Raw genomic sequence first — 23607 nt, forward strand, 5'->3', positions numbered from 1 at the left:
GTATTTATTTGGGCTCGTGAATATGACGTTTAACATAGAGGACTTATGGGAAACAAAGTTTAATAGTAATACACTTTGAATGTCTCTCATGAATGTTGTATCACATATATACTACATTTCCCAGAATACAACACAAACTAGACGGCATTTTGACGTTATACTCCAGCCTGTCCCTTTGATATTCCGCAAATGTGAGGTTTAGAACAGGTAGCATAGCAACAAAGTGGCCAGGTATGTATTCCAAAATATATAATTTGCAGTTATTTATATTTCGTATTATATATTTCAATGTGCATGAAAGAACACACCGATTTAAGCGTATTTAACGGATTCTACAAGGACAAATACAGGCCTTTGTTTCTCTGTAGCTAACTTAGCTAGCAGGGTACTAGTGCTAGTCTCAATAGCCAGTAGCTAGCTAGTCATCTAGGCAAAGAACGAAATACACAGCCATCAATTTACCCAGCCTCCTGTCTTGTTGAGGGGAATTCATGTTACTGCTGAGCTAACGTTAGTCTATGTTAAAAAAATTATAAAAGCATAGTTAGGTACCTTTTTAGCTGCGTATCAAATGAAAAACGGATAACTAGTTGCTTCCTAAGCTGTAGAATGTAGGTTTGTCAGTGTTTAGCGTTTTATCAGTATTTTGAAACGTTGTCAGTATTTAGTTAATCATCTTCTAAAAATTATATTAAGCCAATATTAAAAATTACATTTCACTAACTATAACGGCGCTTGACAGTTCGTTACCTAATTAGGGTTTCCTTACAAGGGAAATGAAGTGAGCTTCTTTAGGCAGACACTGTGCGCTCCTGCTGTCTAGCCTAGTCACCTTGCTGTTAACTAGCTAAACTACCAAAGTGTACGACTATTACTAGCTGTACTGTATACCGTATATCGGTATCTTCTACAATTGTGTACTGACCAGATTAACGGGGAGAGTTCCACAGCATCCATCGAAGCCATTTTAAGTCTGTGCATCTGCTGATGTAGTTCAAGTGCGCGAGCTTGCCCTCAGTTCAGCCATGTGTAACTCCTGAAGACGTCTCCTTGCTGATCATATTCCTCACATCACTGCTTTTTTACTCTTCTCCATTTAACCCTCTCCCCACCCCCTTTTAATGGTATATGTCCCTATATATATATATATATACTTCTTATAAGTATTAGCTCTTTCCCTTTTAGATGTTTTTCTCCTGGTCATTGTTTCATAATAAGTATTCACTTTTGAATTTTGCGAAAGGTGCACTGTGTGAAAGGCACTATATAAATGAATGATTTGAATGTATTAGTTTTTTGTTGTCAAGAGTCGATTATGATGGGTTCAGTCACATTGTGGTCAGCAGTGTGATGCTGTAGTCTGCTCCATTTGATGAACTGATCCTCCTTCAGATTGTTCGGATTAAACACTAGTGAAGAATGTGCTGACTGGCTGCCAGAAAGAACTGACTGAAATGTGTTTCAGCACGTCACACCTGTGCCGCTGCGTCACCCCTCTGCCACTCGTGCACGTTCAGCTGTCACCATGGTGATGAAGTCATCGGTGGAGGAGGACGAGGCGGGGTGGGGGCTGGGTATTCCAGAGAAGATGAAGAATAACGCAAACTGGGTGGACATCACACAGGACTTCAGAGGTGCCTGCAAAGGTACATAATCACTGTGGTGTTGAGTGTAAAGGTACAAACTCACTGTGGTGTTGAGTGTAAAGGTACAAACTCACTGTGGTGTTGAGTGTAAGGGTACAGAGTCACTGTGGTGTTGAGTGTAAAGTTACAGACTTACTGTGGTGTTGAGTGTAAAGGTACAAACTCCGTGCAGTGTTGATTGTAATAGTGTAGACTGGCTGTAGTGTTGAGTGTGATGGCGTAGGTTGGCTGTAGTATTGAGTGTAACGCGGTTGGCTGGCTGTAGGTTTGAATTTAACGTGTAGGCTGGCATTAGTGTTGAGTTTAATGGTGTAGACTGGCTGTAGTGTTGAGTGTAATGGTCTGGGCTGGCTGTAGTGTTGAGTGTAATGGTCTGGGCTGGCTGTAGTGTTGAGTGTAAAGGCGTAGGCTGGCTGTAGTGTTCAGTACAAAGGCGTAGGCTGGCTGTAATGTGTTAAATGAGTTTTTCCCTTAGAGCACATTCTGACTGAAGAATGTCTTCTATGCCCTCCCCCCATGGGAAGTAAATAGATGACTAAAATATATCTCTCATTTAAGAATCCTCCCCTCCCTCCCAGGCTATTTTTACTGGTCTGAGGTTGAGGTTTCCCGAATTGAAACAAATGGTAAAACTGTGACATGTATGTAATATGTACGTACCTCAGGTTTAAAGTTTAATTTTCCTAAGCAGACTGTTAATGTTTTTGTTTCAGAACTAAACCTTGGAGAGCTACTCCATGACAAACTGTGAGTACACTGTCATTGGGTCAGAGGTGACCATGTGACATTTTCCCACTGTGATCTATGGTTTAAATGTCCCACTGGCTAACCTTTCAGGACTAGAGTGCCCTGTTAGACTGGATTCTTCTTTCACAGTATACCTTACATAATGTCACTATGGAATGCTGTCAGTGTATTGCAGTGTATATACACTATATGACCAAAAGAATCTGGAGACCCCTAGGTCTGGGGCTGTTTTTCATGGTTTGGGCTAGGTCCCTTAGTTCCAGTGAAGGCAAATCTTAATGCTACTGCATTCAGTCCCATTCTAGAGGATTTTAAGCTTCCCCAACAGTTTGGGGAAGGCCCTTTCCTGTTTCAGCATGACAATGCCCCCCGGGCACACAGCGAGGCCCATATAGAAATGGTTTAGTCAAGAGTGGCATGGAAGAAGAAAAGAAGATTGTGAAAATATGTAATATGTAATAAAATATGTACATTTTAATTGATATTTTCCCTAAACATCTGGACCAAAACAACCATTGTTTCAGAAACTGCTACAGCACATTCAAAATTATGAACACAAAAAAATTGCCCAATGAGGTTTTCTTTGGTTTAGCGACCTTGGTTTTTTACATTGAATTCAAGTGCTTTTGCCCTCAACATGTGCTGGAGAAGCTGTTGCTTCCTAAGCTTCAGCACCTCCTTCCCTCCAGTTCCTATGTCTGCTCTATATGACGACCCCTACACTCTTCCGGGTTGGCAGGTTTGGTCTGTTTGAAGCCATGTCTGCCATCGAGATGATGGACCCCAAGATGGACGCCGGCATGATCGGTAACCAAGTCAACAGGAAGGTCCTCAACTTTCAACAGGCAGTCAAGGTTGTACCCCCACACCGCTCTCTGTCCTCCCACATTGTCAGCAGTTTCAGTACTGGCATAGACATTTTACACATGGGCCACTGATCCCATTTAACCATCTCTCCCCCTCTCTGTCTTTCTCTCTTTCTCTCTCTCTAGGATGGGGCGATTAGGGTTAAGGACCTCAGCCTACCTGAGCTCATTGGAATCATGGACACCTGCTTTTGCTGTTTGGTGAGAAATAAACGATTCATTAAAACCTACAGAAACACTTACAACGCTAGTGCTATATGACCTAATGCAAACACGTGTAGCACTAGTGCTCTATGACCTAATGCTAACACCCACAGAAACACTTACGGCGCTAACGCTTCTCTCTGGCCACGTCCGTAGATCACATGGCTGGAGGGGCATTCTCTGGCTCAGACCGTGTTTACGTGTTTGTACGTGCACAACCCTGACCTCATCGAGGACCCCGCCATGAAAGCCTTCGCCCTCGGTATCCTCAAAATCTGCGACATTGCCCGCGAGAAGGTCAACAAAGCCGCCGTGTTTGAGGAGGTAATGCTTCACAGTCAATACCTAACACTGTCTCTCTGTAACACTAGTCACTGTGTAACACTGTCTCTGTAACACTGCATCACTGCGTAACACTCTGTAACACTGCTGTTTCTGTAACACTGTTGTCTTTGTGTAACACTGTCTCTGTAACACTGCAGTCACTGCATAACACTCTGTAACACTGCTGTCTCTGTGTAACACTGTCTCTGTAACACTGCAGTCACTGTGTAACACTGTGTCTGTAACACTGCAGATGAGGTAGCACTGTGTATTCATGGTATTGGAGCCCCAGTGTCAGTGTGACTGTGGTCATGTGATTAATAGCCTCATCTGTTCTAAAAACTACTGCTGCTGCAGGGTCAGGGGTCACGGGTCAGGGTGGTGGGAAACTCAGGCTTGGCACTGAGACCCCCCCAGGGGGATGCGGGTTCCTTTTGGAATATCAGTCAGTGCTGCTGAGGACATATTTCTGTGCTTCTGTCCAAATATATAAGGGCAGCTGTGAGTCTTGGAGTGCAGGCACAAGGAAAATATTTTTATTTTTATCTTATATTTATATACTTAGCCAGGCCACCATGAAGCCCAAGCAGCACCAGCACTGCATGAACACAGGCCAGGCTGAGTGGGACAGGGATGGGCGGGGCTAGCCGGGATGGGCAGGGCTAGCTGGGCTGGGCTAACGCAGTGGGTTTCAGGTGAACATGGTGGATGTGAGAGATCCTGTTGGGTCCAGGTGTGTTTATACCTGGCTGCTGGGTGATGTTTAATTATGTAAAATATGGGATTTCAGGAGGACTTCCAGGCGATGACCTATGGCTTCAAAATGGCGAACAATGTGACAGACTTGCGTGTGACAGGTACGTCTCTGCTGTTGGGCTGGGCTAAGATACTTGGGAACAGTGTGTAGTGTGTTTGGAGGTGTGGGTACAGTGTGTACTGTGTGTGGAGTTGTGAGGACAGTGTGTAGTGCGTGTGGAGTTGTGGGGACAGTGTGTAGTGTGTGTGGAGTTGTGGGGACAGTGTCTCAGTATGTTTCTGTGTGTTTTGTTGCAGGCATGCTGAAGGATGTGGAGGATGACCTCCAGAGGAGAGTGAAGGTACTGCAGTCAGCCTGGCCCTAAACACATAGGCAGTGTTACAGTTCTGTGCAGAGAACACAGGCAGAGTTCTGTTCATTTACCAGGATCAGGAGCCCTTTTAAGAATAAACTGGCATCACTGAACTCTGACCTATGACCTGTTACCCTTCCTCAGAGCACACGTAGTCGGCAGGGGGAGCAGAGGGACCCAGAGGTGGAGCTGGAGGTACGTGTGTTAGTGTGTGTGTGTATGTGCGTGTGTATGTATGCGAGTGTTTATATGTGTGTGTATGTATGCGAGCGTGTATATGTGTATGAATGTGGGTGTATATATGTGTGTGTATTAGTGTATATATGTGTGTGTATGTGTGTATTAGTGAGTTTCTCTGTTCTAAGTGTGTGTTTCTCCAGCATCAGCAGTGTTCAGCCCTCTTCAACAGAATCAAGTTCACTCGTCTGCTTCTCACGGCACTGATCGCCTTCACCAAGAAAGAGGTGAGAAATGCTTTCGCTCACGGACCCCGCAACATGGCCGGGTGCAGCTGTCCGCGTTAGGTTCACACACAGGTCTCCTACACTGAAAAATTCAGCGTTGAGTCTGTTCACACAAGATATGACCGTTCCGGATAGATTAGGCGAGGCAGGATGCCTACACTCCGAAGAAATGCAGGACAGTTAATACGAACATTGTGTTGTAGCGTTTTTGCGTGCTTTACCCTGGGATGTTGCTGCTTTTGTTCTTTGCTAAAAAGGCAGTGTGACACACCGTAACACACTGTATCGTGCTGTAACACACTGTGGCACGCTGTATCATGCTGTAACGCACTGTATCGCGCTGTAACGCACTGTATCGCGCTGTAACGCACTGTATCGCGCTGTGACGCTCTTCCTCAGACCAGCTCGGTGAGCGAGGCGCAGAAGCTGATGACCCAGGCTGCTGACCTGCTTCCTGCCATCCACTCCACCCTGCAGCACGGAGTGCAGGCCCAGAACGACACCAGCAAAGGAGGTGCTGCTGCTCACGCGCTGCTCACATGATACACATCCGCTACTCATGTACTGCACATGCACCACACACATATGCAGAAGTCTCACACACACAGGGGCAGTGTGGGAGACAGGGGCATTGTGGGTAGTAAATTACATGGAAAGTGGGTCACAGGAATTGTGGGTAGTAAAGCAGAGTGTGGGAGACAGTGGCATTGTGGGTAGTAACGTAGAGAGTGTGGGAGACAGGGGCATTGTGGGTAGTAAATTAGAGAGTGTGGGACACAGGGGCATTGTGGATAGTAAAGCAGAGTGTGTGGGACACGGGCATTGTGGGTAGTAAAACAGAGAGTGTGGGACACAGGGGCATTGTGGGTAGTAAAGCAGAGTGTGTGGGACACAGGGGCATTGTGGGTAGTAAAGCAGAGAGTGTGGGACACAGGGGCATTGTGGGTAAGAACCCAGTCTGTCTGTACTCAGATCACCCCATAATGATGGGCTTTGAGCCGCTGGTGAACCAGAGGCTGCTGCCCCCCACCTTCCCACGCTACGCCAAAATCATCCGCAGAGAGGAGATGGTCGCCTACTTCAGCAAGCTCATCGACCGCATCAAGACCGTGTGTGAGGTCATCAACACCACCCACTTGCACGGCATTCTGGTACGCCAGCTTCTGCCACAAACCAACTCTGATCTGCCTGTGCCCTGTACTACCTGCTCCAAACATTCACAGCAGCCTCTGCAAACATCTCTGTTCTTCACCTGAAAATGGAGTTTGGAAACACCTACATTTCTGTTTGAACTTGGCGTGTGTCACGCTCGTTCATGAGTGTATCTGTTTCCTCAGGACTTCTTCTGTGAATTCAGTGAACAGTCCCCTTGTGTGCTGTCACGCTCGCTGTTACAGGTGAGTGATTTAACGTGGTAGTGAGTGATTTAACCTGCTGTAACGCAGTGATATAATGTGCTGGTGTGATGCCCTGCTGTAATGCACTGATATAATGTGCTGGTGTAATGCCCTGGTGTAATACTTTGTTGTAATGCATTGGTATAATGTGCTTGTGTAATGTGCTGGTGTAACAGCCTGGTGTAATGTGTACAGTCCTGACTGGGATTTCTCTCTATAGACCACGTTCCTGATGGACAGTAAGAAGGTTTTGGGCTCCCATCTCATGCATGATATGATCAAGGATGCACTCAGGGGGTTTGTTAGCCCCCCTGTCCTCTCCCCAAAGTAAGACCCCCATGGTACTGTACCCCCTGACCCCTGTGTCAGCACTGACTGTGTGACTGTGCAGTCTGTGCTGCCTGTCAGTACTGACAGGCGGTCTGTGCTCTTCCCAGGTGCTGTCTGTACAATAACCACCAGGCTAAGGACTACATCGATTCCTTCATCACACACTGCTCCAGGGTACGTTTTACACACACACTCGCAAACAGACACATACAGGCATGCATGCACAGAAATGCATACACCTATCCGTGCACATTCATACACGCTCACAGACAAATACACATAGTTCCTGTAGTTCTGCACTGCTCTTGTAGTTCTCTGCACTGTTCCTGTAGTTCTGCACTGTTCCTGTAGTTCTACACTGTTCCTGTAGCTGTGCTGTGACATGCTCCTTGTCTCGTCCTGCAGCCCTTTTGCAGTCTGATTCAGATCCACGGACACAATCGCGCTCGACAGAGAGACAAACTGGGACACATTCTGGAAGAGTTCGCTACACTGCAGGATGAGGTTTGAGTGTAACGTGTGTCTGTGTTGTGTGTGCTGTGTGTGAGGTGTGTATGTGTGTATGTGCGTGTGCAGTGTGTAACGCGTGTGCGTGTTTCCCTCAGGCAGAGAAGGTGGACGCCGCGCTGCACAGCCTCCTGTTGAAGCTGGAGCCCCAGAGGCAGCATCTGGCCTGTCTGGGCACCTGGGTTCTGTACCACAGCCTACGCATCATGATCCACTACCTGCTCAGCGGCTTCGAGCTGGAGCTGTACAGCATGCACGAATACTACTACATATACTGGTACTGCTACACGTGTGTGTGTGTGTGCATGCGTGTGTATATGTGTGTGTATGTGCATAATGTGTGTATATGTGTGTGTATTTGTAGGTACCTGTCGGAGTTCCTGTATGCCTGGCTTATGTGTGTGTGTGTGTATAATGTGTATATATGTGTGTGTTTGTAGGTACCTGTCGGAGTTTCTGTACGCCTGGCTGATGTCCACTCTGAGCCGGGCTGACAGCTCTCAGATGGCTGAGGAGAGGATCACTGAGGAGCTGCAGAGGAGGGGCAGCAGCAAGAAGACCAAGAAGAAGAAGAAGAGTGAGAGCACTGTACACTGTACTACATTACACACACTTGACACTGTACTACACTAAACACACTGTACTACATTACACACACTTTACACTGTTCTACACTACAATAAGTACACACGCTTTACATGGTACTACACTATACACAGTACACATGCAACACAGGCTGTATCGTACATGCATCATATGACCTGCACACGCTCACTGTTTATGTAATGTTTTCTCTTTCTCGCAGCGCGTCCCTTGAGCAGAGAGATCACCATGAGTCAGGCTTACCAGAACATGTGCGCGGGCATGTACAAGGTACCTCCACTAACACCCTGCATCTCACACAGTAACTCTCAGGCAGGGAGACGGGCTGTACTGAGCATGTGCGAAATCTCCGTAAGAACACCCAGGTTTTAAGATACATACACACACTAACTCGGGTAGGGACAAGGGCTGTACTGAGCATGTGCTAAACCTCCTAAAGAACACCTGGGTTATAACATACACACTCTCTCTCTCTCTGCAGACAATGATTGCACTGGACATGGATGGAAAGGTCCGGAAGCCTCAGTTTGAGCTGGACAGCGAGCAGGTTCGCTACGAGCACCGATTCGCCCCCTTCAACAGCGTGGTGACCCCCCCACCAGTGCATTACATCCAGTTTAAGGTACTGAGAGACCGTCCAGCGTCCATGTGCAGTGTACACTTCATCTGTAACTGCTAGTTTTACTGTAAAGTGTGCAGAGGCCAGAGGTCATGTAAAATGGATTCAGGTGTGACTACAATATTAACTGTCTCTACGCTTGCATTTGTCTATGCTTGTGTCTGTATATTTCTATATCTGTGTATAGGTTTGTGTGTGTGCGTTAATTAATTATCGTCTCTGCAGGAAATGTCTGACCTGAAGAAGTACACTCCGCCCCCTCAGTCAGCTGACCTGTACCTGGCGGCCAGTAAGCACTTTCAGCAGGCCAAACTGATCCTGGAGAACGTCCCCAGCCCGGACCCTGAGGTGACCCCATCTGCCCGTCCATCTGTCTGTCTGTCTGTCCATCCATCTGTTCGTCCATGCGTCTGTGGCCAGCCCTCGTCCTCCTCCGTTAATCTCTTTGCTTTTCCTGTGTTTTGTAGGTCAATCGAATCCTGAAAGTTGCCAAGCCTAATATTGTAGTGATGAAGCTGCTAGCTGGAGGTCACAAAAAGGAAACGAAGGTACCCACTGTATTACTGTGCTGAATGTTAGTCTGCCACTCTGCTGACTAATGCGTGTGCTCAGTTCTAGATAGTGAATCTCATTAACACGCACATGCCTGTTGCTCTGTCTCCCCCTGGTGTTGGGAAGTTCTCCAGACTGACTGTGGTGTTCAGTGTGTGTATGTTCGCACATGTAGGTTCTTCAAGCTGACTGTGCTGTTGTGTGTGTAGGTTCCAAGCTGACTGTGCTGTGTATTTGTCTGCAGGTTTTGCCACAGTTTGATTTCTCAGCACACAAGTACTTTCCTGTGGTGAAGATCATCTGAGCCCACTCTCCTGCTCTGAACCCCCAAAACCCCCAAAACCCCCCCCATTCTGCTCTGAACCTCCAACCCCCTCCCTCCCTTTGTTTTCCCTAAGGCTGTGTTAAGCTGTAGTACAGCGTGATGTTTGGCTTTGTTCAGGTGTGTACTTTTTTGCGGTGTTCCTGAATAAAGGATTATTATTATGCACATCACGTGACCTTGAAACCTTACATACTTTATGTACGATGTTTGTGATTGTAAAAACTGAGGGCTGTGGGAAATGTAGTTTTAGTGTGTATGTCACGCGCATGCAGAATAACATACAAGAAAACAAATAGGCTTAATCCATCAGTGTGGCCCCGCCACTGTATGAAAAACTGTGTATGAAAAACTCAGGTTTGAGTGACAAGGTGTGTGTCTCTTTGCTAAACCACAGCAAACTGATGTTTATATTCAGGTAAGTTTATTCCCATCTCCATGGTAGAAAGCGCACAATGGAATATTCACATTTCTACGAAAAATATTTATATTTCTACGATATGTCCACTTGGCGTGGTTTCCAGATTTCTCAGACACTACAAAAAAAATCAAATCTTGAGCAAGCTATGCCATGTTATTAAACTATTTCCACCAGAATGTGCATAAACATGTTCAACAGCTTCAATCAGAACAAACATAACCACAAATACAAAATCTATAAAATAAATTATAAAATCTTTCATTCAGTGTCTGCAAACTACCAGTTCAGGACGAACAGAGCAAGACCCACAACCCCGAGGACGGTTACCCTGGTAATGCATTCAGACGGACTAGCCCTGCTGATTGGACGGTCGGCGCAATGTGATGAAGACTGGCATCGTGCACTAAAGTAGAGCTTAAGAAGAGAAAGACATCCTTAAGACACCTTTCCTCATTTCTTCAAGAGTTGTGTATGTGTATTCATATGTGTATGTGTGTTTGTGTGTGTGTGTGTGTGTACATGCCACAATTGGAGCAGCTGGCAGTGATATAGCAGGTGTATGTTCAGAGGTGTAATTCCAGTTTTGGCGGTCCTACCACCACGGGGAGCACTGCGTTCCCAAAGTCTGATCCGGCAGGGCGAAGCTTCAGTGAATCTCCTTCATAATGTGTCTGAAACACAGCGGTGTGGTTCTGGGCTCTGGGTGCTCAGACGCTCTAATCCAGCAAACACACATTTCATAAATAATAAACTGCAAACGGGGCACTCAGTAGTCATAGTACGGGGGGTGGGGGGTAAGACCCATAAGGAAATGAACTTTCCTAACTAATATATAATTCCCCACACCCAATTAAAACATCCAATCTACGATCGCTACATCCAATGAAACAGCTGTCTTTAGGATTCAGTTTTCCGGATCAAGGTCAAACGCATCGAAACGCATGTGAAGCAGTTTGAAAAAGCAAGAGTTAGGCGGGCATCCATTTTACACAGAGGTAGTGGAAGACATGGCCACTCCCACGGGCACCTCTGACACAGCTTAAATGTGATTGGTTAAACTGGATGACCTGTGGAAGCATCAGTCAGTCAGATCTGAGAGACAGCAATAATCCCGCCCTCTCGTCTGTCCCCAGAGCAGAATTAGGAGTGTGCCATTCATTTTCAACTTGGGACCGGTCCCGATATAAACTGAGCATACAGGTGTATGCAGCATACAGGTGTACAGGTACAGGTGTATGCAGCATACAGGTGTATGCATGTCGTATGTGGATCTTCTTTGTAGTTCAGAGCAGTGCAAGTCTTCAGGCCCCTTGTACAGATACATTCATTTTGGATCATTAAGGCATCATGTGCAACGTCACTGGAAGATCAGGAATATCTTCAGCATCTCCATGGTTACAGAACTTGTGTGAATTATTAGACTGTCCAGCCACTTATCTTCAGCGGCCTTGATCTTCAGTCCGATCCTATCGGAAAAAATACACATTTCAGCCCGTTCACTCACTAACTCACTTGTTCACTCACCCGTTCATGCACTCGTTCACTCACTCACTCACGCACTCACCCACATACCTCAATGCTTGGCAAGTTCGGCTTGCTTGTCTGCCTCAAACTCGCCCTCATTGTCAGCGTCACCATTATAATCCGCAAGCTTGTCCTTCCGGTCCGACAGGGCGTGGCCTACAGCCGGATCTCTACCTGCCAGGGCGGAAAACCATTGTCACCTGCTTGTGCAACTTTAAGAAAGAACACAGGAGGGAAAGTGGCCTGTCCTAGATTACCTGCGTTAGCTTTGAGTTGAGTCTGTTTCACTGCCTCAGAACCTGCAGCATTCTGCTGGTCTCCTGGTTTGTCCTCAGGTTGGTCCTCAGGTTGGTCTCCAGGTTTGTCCTCAGGTTGGTCCTCAGGTTTGTCCTCAAGTTTGTCTCCAGGTTTGTCCTCAGGTTGGTCCTCAGGTTGGTCTCCAGGTTTGTCCTCAGGTTTGTCTTCAGGTTTGTCTTCAGGTTTGTCCTCAGGTGTGTCCACACGTTTGTCTTCCTTTTCCACCACAACCACATCATTTCCTGCAGCAAAGGATCTGAATTAGTTCCATTGTTTCCCCATTTGTGTAAAGTCATGCTAAGAATATCTGCCGTTTTCATTATTGATCAGCCTTATAATTTCAATAATAAGAATTCCTTGCATTTATACAGCATTATGAGAACGTTTTGTGTTAGCTGGGATAGTGGTAGAATGACAGAGAACATTAGAATGCTGTTAGAATGGCAGTAGAATAGTGACCGAATGATAGAGAGCATTAGAATGTGGTTAGAATGGCAGTAGAATAGTGACCGAATGACAGAGAGCATTAGAATGTTGTTAGAATGGCAGTAAAATAGTGACTGAATGACAGAGAGTATTAGAATGCGGTTAGAATTGCAGTAGAATAGTGACAGAAGGACAGAGAGCATTAGAATGCGGTTAGAATGACCGTGGAATACTGAGGTCGTGAGTCATGTCTAACCTGTAGACTGCTGCTTCCCCACATGGGTTTCCATCACTTCCAAGTCATTTCCCCGTTTGGCCACGCCCACTGGGGGTTGCTGCTGGGTAATGTCGCTTTTCTCTGATTTGGAGAGTACACACAGTAAATACATACTGTCTGCCTGCCGCCGCAAGAACACACCCTCTCCACAGTCAGTGTACCATGTAGCATTCAGCTACGCTGTGTATGTGTGCGTGTGTGTGTGTGTGCATTTTGCTAATGTATGTGGGGACTTTGTACCTCCATCTTTGGCAATCTCATTGGTCTCCAGCGCAGAAAGCTTGGTGTTGGTACTGTCTGGTTCAGCGCCGGTCCGGCTGGTTTTCGGGGCGAGGACAGAGGGCTTCTTGGTGTCATCCAGGCCTGGCTTCTCTTCCAGGCCCGTTCGGCTGAGAGGGGGGCCGGACTTCTCCTGCCCAGGACACAAACCAAAGTCACAACAAGGCTAACAGGGAGTGGGCCATGAATACAAAGCAAAGCAGATGCACAACACTAATGACAAATTATATTAGAGGAACACATTATAAAATACAGGGTACATAGAAAAAGCCTCAATCCAGACTAATGTTGCACGAATCTGGATTTTTGTAAACTGCCCCAGAGAAATTACTTAACATTAGTGAAAACCACACACACACATGGGTGCACCATCCTACACAAACACACACACACACACACACACACAGGGGACAGGTACCTGAGAGGAGGGTGAGACAGGTGGGGGTTTCTCAGGGGTTTTGGCTGCACACTCCTTCTTCAGAGCACTCATCTGAGCCTCACACTGATTCCTACACAACACACTGCACAGTGAGTACACATACACACATGCAAGCACAAATGTCCCCGCCCCTTTAGCCAGGTGCATTGTGGGTAAACTCACATGGCAGTACTCAGATTGATCCGATTGTTCTGGCAGTCCTGCAGCTCCTTCTGAATTTCCTCCAGACCGAACAACTGAGCTAGAGAGAAAGAGGGGGGAGGGGAGAGAGAGAGACATTGAGAGAGAGCATGAGAGACGGAGGGATGTAACAAGAGAGACAGAAGAGGAAAAAGGTGTGGTGATAAGGAGAGGGAAAGAGAGAAGAGGGTATCCTACCTTTCAATATCTGGATTGTTCTAGTGCTTGTGGAGATGTTTAACACCAGAATTGTCTGAAATAGAAGAAGAGAGCGGTTCTCATCCACTGCTGCAAGGCCTTGTGGGTAAGTGAGTTTTGTAGTGTACATGCCGTACCTTTTCTTGCTTCCAGTTAGCCTGCATGGTATCCAGCTGGATCCTGTGACTGTCCTCCATGCGTTTGATCTGGTCGCTCTGCATGCGCAGCTGCTCCTCAAACGCCGCCTTCTTCTGCTCCACAGCTGCCCTCTCTGCCGCCGCTCTCCGCGCCGCTCCCTCCATCTGAAACAGCTGCGTCTGCGCAAACACCTCCTGCGGTCAAGCTCCGCCCACAGTCAAGGCTCCACCCATGGTCAAGCTCCGCCCACAGTCACAGCTCCACCCACGCACCCGCCCACCGCAAAAAAACTGTGACTGGACCTAGGGAGTGGTTTAAAACGATTGGACTTCCCATAGAGGAAAACTTATGGGATAGGGACCTATGATATTTCTGTACACTTAGTTGCCAATTGCACACATTTTTCTACCTATTTTGCACACCGTCAGAGACCAGTAATGAATCTCTAAACTGGCAGAGTTGCTACAAAATCATATACACATTTTCCACCAACACAAAATAATTTTAAACATTAAGTACATTCTCCCCTCAAACTCCATAAAGTGCATTTGCCAAAAAAAAAAATCATTTTCCCACACTAAACCACTTCCACATCATCTTCTGAAGAGTGGGAGGGAGAATGATCCATGCTTCCAACTCACCTGCAGCTCCAGGTTGCGTGAGCTCGACACCCAGTAGTTGAATCCCAGCACGAGAACGCAAGCGATCAAGGCGCCAATCAGAAGCGGCGGCGACCTTCCTCCGCGACGCCCGTTTCCAAGGCCTCCCATGGCAACCGTGAGCCGGAAAACGGGTGAGCTAGCAAGTGTGCGACGCTAGGAAGACCAAACTGGGGGGACATGACGAAGCCAGAGTTGAAGTGGCTCTTCCTCCCCATACACACAGCTTGGAAACGAATTTATTTTCTTTGGCGTAATTAAAGACTGAAAAGTTCCAACACTGGTATAATATTTGCAAGCAAATATCTACACTGTACCTTATTTTTTGACTCTGTCATACTATAGACGTTACACTGCACAGCACAACTGCTGCATATCAAATAAATAGGCATTTTATAATGATTGGCACACGTAATCATTTGGATCTGAGCCATAGATCTGAATTGTTACCAGTGCAGTGGACATGATCTTTGAGATTAGCTAATGTAAGATAGCTCATTTAAACAGACAATAGCCAGATTCTGTAGGTGAACCGTTTTCAATTAACAAGTTAACCTGTTAGCTGTACATTGGCAGTTTTGCAAGCAGACTAGCGTTAACGACGTGTAAAGGAAAATTGAAAACCACACCGTATAATACTGTCAAGCAAACAATGCTTTCTAAACTAGCTAGCGTTAGCTCTGGCTGAGCAGCACTTGACGCGATGCTCACTTCGCAATGCAGATGAAAAGTGAAACAACATATGCGGACACGAAGAGCAAATTCATCACATTACATTTTGCTTTGATAAACGGTCGTTGACTTAATGTTCTGTGCTCCCAATTTACCTCAAATCCACCACAAACACCACATACAAGAGAGTTATTTTCGGTACGAGCACTCACCCAACACGGCAACTGCAGAACTGAGCAGGAAGTCGGAGGAAACGCGGAAGTCTAGCTGCCAACACAGCACAGCAAACATTCAGGCTCAGCGCGGTACGGAGAGCAAATGCTCAGCAGGACCGAGCGGTCTGTATAAAGTCTGCATTGATTTAATAACACAAATTATAAAACGTTTGACCGCTTTGGGCAAATGTCATGTTCAAAATGTTCCATGATCTGGGAAAAATCTTGGATTTTTCTCGCGGTGAAAGCCTCAACCATACTCAAGGATCCATCCTCTCGCCGCATTATGTATGAAATATTAATACATTTTTCTACCAGTGAACTGTTCGGCTACATTGGAGTAGTGGATAATTTCACAATTGGATTGAATAAATTGCATTACATTAACGTAGTAGGCCTATATGGTCTTTGCTGTAAATTTGTGCTGACAATCAACCAGACAGATAAACAATTTTGCTAAACCAAGAGGGAAAATATTGCACACTTGCTTGCGGTCAAAAATGTTTAGAAAAATTCCAACTGAAAGAATTATACATTTCTCTTTTAGCTGAATTCAGCAAGTTTTATGTAACACGTTTTTAATTTCATTTAAGTTTATAACGTAAATGTTTCATTGCTTTGTCCATTTTTTAAAATGTATTTTTACAGTTCGTTAAAACAAAAGTTATTAAACAGAGTACATCAATGTGCGAACAATATACTCGTCACTTCATCCGTTACACTGGCAGGTAAAATGAGCTGTCTGTGGAGACACCATTCCTTTGTGTTTAGCGGAGCAGCTACAGGGGAGTGTTTACTGCGGTAAGCGCACGCAGCATTACATTACATTACAGGCATTTAGCAGACGCTCTTATCCAGAGCGACTTACACAACTTTTTTTACATAGCACTTTACTTGTATCCATTTATACAGCTGGATATATACTGAAGCAATGCAGGTTAAGTACCTTGCTCAAGGGTACAACGGCAGTGTCCTTACCCGGGAATCGAACCTGCGACCTTTCGGTTACGAGCCCAGTTCCTTACCCACTGCGCCACACTCCGTCCACAGCAAGCACAGTGTTCACAGCTAACCGCGTGTTCTACAGTGAGAACGGCAAAACAGGTTCCACACACACCAAGCCTTTAACGGCGGTTTCACCTTTCCTGTAAACGAGGTATTTTTCTTACATTTCCTCATTACATTCTGTCGGATATAAGCGTGTCAGTGTCCAAACGCACTGATCCAGAAACGAGTCAGGGAAGGAAGGGGGACTGGTTTGCCCGGCACGTTTCATCGCTTTTTTTTTTAGCCTGTTTTCTCTGTCCCGAGGGAGTCTGTGTGTGTGTGTGTGTGTGTGTGTGTGCATGTACATGTGTGTGTGTATGTGTGATGCAGCCTGGCCTTTTGCGGTCCTTCATGTTCCGGATGAAAGGTAGTGCAGCTCTGTGTTGGCCGAGGCCCCCGCTGTTCTCCCGGCCCTGCGTTTGAAGATGAAAGGAAAGGCCTTTTTGAAGGACTTTCTGAAGTTCGCTCCCATGAAGGCGTAGATGATGGGGTTGACGGAGGAGCTGGAGTAGGACATGCAGTGGGCCCAGATCTTCAGTTTGTAGAGGGCGTAGCTCCTGCGCGTGGCCGGGTGGAGGGCCTGGTACAGGACGGACAGCTGGATGGGGCCCCAGCAGACGGTGAAGAGCAGCACCATCACCACCACCATGCGCGAGATCCGCGTCCGCACCGCCTCCGCCCTCTCCGCCAGCACCTGCACCTGCGCGGCACCCCGTCTCCATGACAACCAGCCCTGCTACGTCTAAGGGCCTGCCCTGAACCACTGACCCACCTGAACAGGTATACACAGACGCACGACCACACAGACACACACACACGCACACACATGATTATACAGACAGACACAAACACACACACACACATGATCACACAGACAGACACAAACACCACTTCTCTCTCTAACACAAAAACACACACTCTCACACACACACACACACACACCCATACACACACCTACACACACACACACACACACAGTGCACGGGCGTGCGCTGACCTGGTAGCTGTTGTCTGCGGGCTCCACCGCGGGCTGGCCCATGCGTTTGAGCATGAAGGCGTGGCACAGGCAGATGGTGAGCAGCGGCAGCAGGTAGACCGCCAGGAAGGTGTAGAGGATGAAGGCCTTCTGGCGCTCGGGGGAGGGGAAGGACTCGGTGCAGTACACCTGCGGGCCGTACCAGTACCCCGTCTCCAGCCGCTGGTACACCGCCACAGGCACAGAGAGTCCCAGCGACCCTGCCAGAGACACGAGGTGTGAGGAGAGGTTCCCCCCGCCCCATGTGAAGCCCCACCCAAAAACCCACAGAACATTGCTCAATAATGGGCACACTGCCAGTTGGTGAGTAGAAAGTGATTACAACATGTCAGCTGCTAGCGCACGACACCAAACCAAGCTCACACAGCCAAAACCAAAGCAATAACACACAACACCAACCCAACCCAAACCCTGAGAGAAACACTAACGCACAACACCGACCAAAACTCACATGACCCAAACTTTCAAACCTTAACACGGAACCGTAACGCACGACACCAACCCAAACACACACAATCCACACCCTAAAACAAACACTAGCACGCAACACCAATCGATAACTGTCACATTGCTGTAATTTCCAGGGCATATTTACTCACTTTGATCACGCCAGATGTAGACGTGTGATTATGTGCGTGTGCAGGTCAGGTATATACACCTGCAGTGGCGTTGTGTTTGACTGGCATTGTGGGTAAGCAGTGGCATTGTGGGTAAGCGGTGGGGTACCTATCCAGATGGCGATGCTGACGGCCATGGCCATGCGTGGCGTTCGATGGCGTAGGGACTGAAGAGGATAAACGGTCACGTAGCAGCGATCCACGCTCATGGCCGACAGCGTGATGCAGGTCGCCTGCACCGTCACCTGCAGGAGGTCACCTGTACACCATCACCTTGACACCACCTTTACACAACCCTATCCTCCGTCAGTTATACCTACACCACCCTTATGCCACCCTATCCTATATCAGCTACACCTACACCACCCTTAGACCACCAATATCCTCCATCAGCTACACCTACACCACCCTTAAACTATCCCATCCTGTCAATTGTACCTGCACCATGCTTACACTATCCTATCCTCAGTCAGCTGTACCTGTAAGAGATGATGATATTGAGGTGAAGTTCTGTTTTACCTGTTGAAGGTAGTTGACCAGTCTGCACATAAAGTCCCCAAACACCCAGCTGGGCAGGGGGTAGAGGGTCGCAGTGAAGGGAACACAACACACCAGGAATAGGATGTCAGTGGTTGCCAGATTCGCTGGAAAGAACAAACAACTCTGAGCCCTAAAGGAAAAACCTGCAGACGGAGGCTCAGATAACAATGGACACAATTCACACTGTTCATAAAGGTAGCTGGCACCACAAGGTGCTCATGCAAAAAACTACAATAAAAATTTGCCTGAGAATTTCCTCTAATGTTACATGATTTCCTATAGGGTAAGGCACGATTTTATATGGCTATAAATAAAAAATAAAAAGGAAAAAGAATGTACACAAGAAACTGTTGACTTTTTGCGATCCCTGCAGGACAGTGTGGAGAGAGTGTGAATTCTGATGATGAAGAAAACCTCGCAACAGGCACCCCAGATAGACCCCACCAGGACTGGCATGTCTCGACTGATGGTTGCTTAGTAAAGCCATTCAAACTGAACGCTGGCAGAACCGTATCAGTCCACAGACACGCCCACCCGTCCCCGATACACCGATGTGCACCAGCAGCGACCGCGGCTCGTACCGATGTAGAAGTTAGTGACCGTCTTCATCTGCCGGTGCTTGGTGACCACGTAGATGACCAGGGAGTTTCCCACAAGGCCGAGCAGCATGATGATGGCGAAGAACAGGGGAACCAGCCAGGCGTCCACCAGCAGGGGCGGAGTCAGGAGCGCCAGCGCCGAGCCGTTGCACGCCGCGTCCGGGTCGCACGGTGGAGCGGCGGTGCCGTTCGGTTGCCATCCGTCCTCCATGGTAACCGGCGTCCTCACAATCCCAGCCAATCACGGCAAGTCCAGGCCTATAAAACTGAGCCTGCAGCAGCCTGAGAGTCCCAGCCAATCACAGCGTGGGGCAGCAGCCCATGGGGTTGCGGTCTGGTGGAAAGCAGGAGCACCAGTCTGTCCCCTGCCTTTAATATAGCCCTGTCAGCCAGTCTCCTCCCTCTCCCCACCCCCTAGCCCCTCTGCTCCATGCTGCTTTGTTACTGTGGATGTTTGTTCCTCGTGCTCGCCCTCTAACGGACAGTGCACCCTGTCCTTGCTATCAACCAAGAGCAATGTGGCGTTTTTTTTGCCAGTGAGTCTACTCCAGCTATTAAGATTTTAAGACATATTTTCACTAACGCCTACATTAATCTCTGGAGAAACACTGCATCTGGCCCTGTTACTGTAGTGAGGAGGTGCTTGCAGTGCAGAGGACAGACAACAGGGGGAGACAGAGGAGCACTGATGAAATGATTTAATTATGGGTGTCACACCTACAGTTCACATATTGCACTAGTTACATTTCTGAACTAAAAACACTGTACAAAGTCATCCCGTAGATCTGGCAAGGGAGCAGAAACGGTTTTCCAAACACATTTATATTTGTACATAAAAAATAAAATTGTGCGTTATTTTATGGTTAAGGGACATTTACATTCATATTATATGTTCATGCACTCAGCGGTGCTAGCGACGAAAATACAAACAGAATTTACAACCTTAAAGCTTGTATCAAAACACATTTCTTTCCACTCCAAAACATCCAGGTTCTGGATTACATCATTTCCTGTACCCTTAGGGGCTTGCATCTTCATTTACATACTCAGCACAATAGAGCCCACACAAACTGATGAAATAAATTACAAAAAAACAAACCAAAAAAAAAAACCCCCCAACAGAAATTATTTTCAATAAATGATGCAAACCATTGAAAAGTGGGGCAGCATGGCAGGGAACTGCAGAAATGGTAAAATGGGTAACAGTGACCATGTTCAATATTCACCCAACGCTCTTGTGATCAGGTGACCCAGTCAGGCCCCCTTCTCACACACCCCTGCACTGACCCTGTGTGTTCCGTGGCTAAAGACCAGCCTGCGGGCTGGCTACAGTGCTGGTAGCACAGTGGAAATACACCTCTGACAAAGACTGACTGCGACCATGAGAAACAACGTAAAACAGCACGCCTGATATATATTCCACACCGACGGTGAAGGTGCGTGCATGTTAATATTAGGTCACCGTGTTTATGAGGGTGTGTGTGTGTGTGTGATAGGTTTAGTACTGTTGATGAGGGGGACACTGACATGAGACCACTGGACGACCACGCCCACGGCCAGTGCCCTGAGCAGCACTGACAGGGTACCACACCCAGAGTCAGTGCCCTGAGCAGCACTGACAGGGTGCCACGGGCAGTTCTCCAGACCACACCCATCATTGTCAGGCTGCGGCCTACAGGAGCAGGGTTAGACTTGTCCAGTGTTACGTATCATCCCACAAAAACATCACCGGCAGTTCTAAAATAAGGCTTTCTGAAATGTGTGCATCACAGGAAATAGATAAATGCAGCTCTATGAATGAAGGGATGAGACAGAGGTTCACTGTGCAGTGTGAAGCATTCGGATATAATGGAGAAGACAGAGGGAGGACGCGGGAGGAGCCGAGGGAGGGGAGTCATGGCAACAGGGCAGGGCCTGTGGCGTCAGATGTTGAAGCTCTCCCCACAGCCGCAGGTTCCTTTGATGTTGGGGTTGTTAAAGACAAATTCACTGGACAGCTTGCTTTCCACATAGTCCATCTCTGTGCCCAGCAAGGTCAGCTGGGCCTTCTTCTCAATGAACACCGTCACACCTGCAGACAGAACGAGGGAGAGAACACTGGTGCATTCAACGGGGCATTAAGGAGGAGCCCGGGCAGAGCAAATGTCTTGAGTGGCAGAGAGTGGGCGAGGTTATACTATGAGGGGAGAGGGACTGGGCGGAGTTACTCACCATCCTGGATCACCTGTTCATCTGCTGTGCCCTTGGTCTTTGCATAGTCCAGTGTGTATGTGAGTCCATTGCAGCCACGGGTTCGAACCCCCACTCTGAGGCCAACCTGCTTAGAGATGGGAGAAGGGGGAAGTGGGGAGGAGAGAGGGGATATAGGGAATGCTCTAAAAAAGCTTTTACAAACCATGTAAATAATGGGAATACAAGTCTCAAGCTGCCCTGAGAAAGTTTAAAAACACAGTCGAACTCACGTATTCTGGTTTGTTCTGCAGCATGTGCTTGATCTTAGAGACAGCAGAGGGGGTCTGCAGAAGGGGGACAGGACATCAGCGTGAGCAACACACTGCTGCTCACCTCTCAACATTAATCAACAAGGCATGCGTACAGTTTAGAACTGAGAGAGTGAACTGTGACTTCATTCCAAGGCAGTACTTAGGATGTTGGACATTCCAGAGAGGGTGTTATGTCCAATAAACACGTCTGCTGTCCTTTTTCGAGCATTTTGGCTCTTTAATACGTAAGCCTACAAGTTTCAAACTGTTCCGCTTCTTTAAAAGTAGGGAGACTTAAAATTGGACAGTTACACAAATGTCCAATTTGACGAGAATGTGACGGTCAAAGTTTCATTCAGCCGTGAGGCTTTTAAAGATTCAAGTTAATTGACACCCCAAATATTCCGCATTTTCGGTTCTCTCAGTACAAAAGGAAGTGCTGGTTTTACGTTTTCAAATCTACTCATAAAATGAATACTGCAGTGATATTGTGGGATGTCAGATGCTATATAAATGCAATTCCTCATTATTACACAATAATCAGACAACCCCACTTTTTATTTGGCCGCGAATTATCTTTAACATGTCATGAAGCCTAGTATAAATTTTTTAAACGACTTGATATCCATCTCAAAACATCATCGTTCTCCCAACATGATCGCCACTCCCTGTCCAACTAAACGGGCAATTCACAAGACCAAAAGGCTCAATTATACCTCATCTTTCTAACCTGCCAAAGGCTCAGTTACAACGCATAACGTTAATTCTACCAATTCACACATCGCTAGCTTGACCACAATTTCTCTGTCAAAACAGGCAAAGGCTCGCTACCTAAGCTAGCTGTCATGTTGACAGTCTGTTAGTCGTTATCTAACATTAACTAGCTAAATTGCGTGCCAACGAAGGTCGCGCCTCAACGTGTGCTGGGACGATTGCTAATACGTGTTACCGATGATGTCCTGTTGTTTTACTTCATAGGTATGACACATTAGTTAACGTTTTAAGTTGTCAAAAGTCAAACGTCGGGATGTCTCACTACTTAACCACGCCAATGCTAGTGGTCAATTATTATAACTATTTTAACTACATCACCTAACGCAAGTTGGTCGAAATAGCCAACGTACAGTAACGTTAGCTAGCTAAACCACGGAACAGCTTCTGATTTAACATGAGCTAGCTAGCTCGCAGTAGTTGTTTTTCTGTTAACAAGCTGCTCGACAAACCACGAAACCTCAAAATTAGATATGCTACGAAAATACAAGCAAGCTAGGCTATCACAGGGCAGCCTAAAGCTATCTATCGATAGCTTTCCTGGCTAAATGCGGAGCAATGTCACTGTGGGACAAACTTTACTAGCTTAGCTAGCATGCTAGTCGTCTCGAGACCTTTCCCAAAAGCAAACCGACGTCATGAGGACGGTTAGATAAGCTTCATATGGTTCATAAAGTCACTGTATACAAGAGGAAAACAGCTAGTGGTACTATAGCACGGATGTTTACCGGATGTGGACTCACCAATGTCAGAGCAGCTCTTGTAGCGAGTAATCTCCTTTTACTGACAGCTTTCACCGTCGCTCGGACTAGAGAGGCAGACATGTTTCGTCCATATGAAAAGCTACATAAACTAGCATATCAGCATAAAAGTGTGACGTATGCGACATAAACCTACTACGTGCCCCATAATAGGATGATTCCGTCAGTGACAGCCTAGTTCGGCCAATAGCCGGCCAGTTTGGGTATTTGCCCGTTACATAGTTACATCAGGTCGTTACACAATGTGTTTATACAATTAAATGCTCAATGATGTTACCATAGGAAGTCGCCCCTCTTAAGAAAATCGCAACCTTATAAATAGCAATTTTACGTTTTAA

At 46.9% G+C, this 23607-nt stretch overlaps 4 protein-coding genes across 6 annotated transcripts; 1 reads left to right on the forward strand and 3 right to left on the reverse strand.

Moving 5' to 3' along the window:
* Positions 1-131: 131 nt before the first annotated feature.
* Positions 132-9863, forward strand: naa35 (N-alpha-acetyltransferase 35, NatC auxiliary subunit). 3 transcript variants are annotated; one of them, XM_035379025.1, is made up of 23 exons: positions 132-231; positions 1466-1646; positions 2360-2393; positions 3133-3247; positions 3386-3460; positions 3620-3787; positions 4578-4644; positions 4841-4884; positions 5041-5091; positions 5262-5360; positions 5760-5874; positions 6333-6511; positions 6698-6757; positions 6978-7084; positions 7195-7261; positions 7493-7591; positions 7693-7871; positions 8035-8171; positions 8400-8467; positions 8679-8819; positions 9042-9164; positions 9284-9364; positions 9613-9863. In XM_035379025.1, the coding sequence occupies exons 2-23, from the start codon at positions 1526-1528 to the stop codon at positions 9670-9672; spliced, it is 2190 nt and encodes a 729-aa protein (XP_035234916.1). In that variant the 5' UTR covers positions 132-231; positions 1466-1525; the 3' UTR covers positions 9673-9863. The 3 variants fall into 3 exon arrangements, with proteins under 3 accessions (XP_035234916.1, XP_035234918.1, XP_035234917.1); XM_035379027.1 differs by having other exon boundaries at positions 5277-5360; XM_035379026.1 differs by having other exon boundaries at positions 150-231; positions 1518-1646.
* A 232-nt stretch (positions 9864-10095) lies between these two features.
* golm1 (golgi membrane protein 1) lies at positions 10096-16219 on the reverse strand. Its single transcript, XM_035380394.1, has 11 exons — positions 15413-16219; positions 14511-14698; positions 13869-14048; positions 13732-13786; positions 13516-13594; positions 13333-13423; positions 12876-13047; positions 12615-12716; positions 11893-12174; positions 11684-11809; positions 10096-11577 (listed from the first exon to the last, which is right to left on the reverse strand). Exons 2-10 carry the CDS (start codon positions 14637-14639, stop codon positions 11685-11687), a joined length of 1215 nt encoding a protein of 404 aa, XP_035236285.1. The 5' UTR covers positions 14640-14698; positions 15413-16219; the 3' UTR covers positions 10096-11577; position 11684.
* Positions 16220-16398: 179 nt separating this feature from the next.
* Positions 16399-19727, reverse strand: LOC118207096 (G-protein coupled receptor 54-like). The gene is made up of 5 exons (XM_035380395.1): positions 19237-19727; positions 18635-18759; positions 18225-18360; positions 17460-17698; positions 16399-17162 (listed from the first exon to the last, which is right to left on the reverse strand). The coding sequence occupies exons 1-5, from the start codon at positions 19463-19465 to the stop codon at positions 16812-16814; spliced, it is 1080 nt and encodes a 359-aa protein (XP_035236286.1). The 5' UTR covers positions 19466-19727; the 3' UTR covers positions 16399-16811.
* A 208-nt stretch (positions 19728-19935) lies between these two features.
* isca1 (iron-sulfur cluster assembly 1) lies at positions 19936-23405 on the reverse strand. The gene is made up of 4 exons (XM_035380397.1): positions 23252-23405; positions 21717-21770; positions 21466-21571; positions 19936-21325 (listed from the first exon to the last, which is right to left on the reverse strand). Exons 1-4 carry the CDS (start codon positions 23330-23332, stop codon positions 21177-21179), a joined length of 390 nt encoding a protein of 129 aa, XP_035236288.1. The 5' UTR covers positions 23333-23405; the 3' UTR covers positions 19936-21176.
* Positions 23406-23607: the final 202 nt, after the last annotated feature.

Source organism: Anguilla anguilla, chromosome 10 (assembly GCF_013347855.1).
Source record: "Anguilla anguilla isolate fAngAng1 chromosome 10, fAngAng1.pri, whole genome shotgun sequence".
In the NCBI taxonomy this organism is placed as follows: domain Eukaryota; kingdom Metazoa; phylum Chordata; class Actinopteri; order Anguilliformes; family Anguillidae; genus Anguilla; species Anguilla anguilla.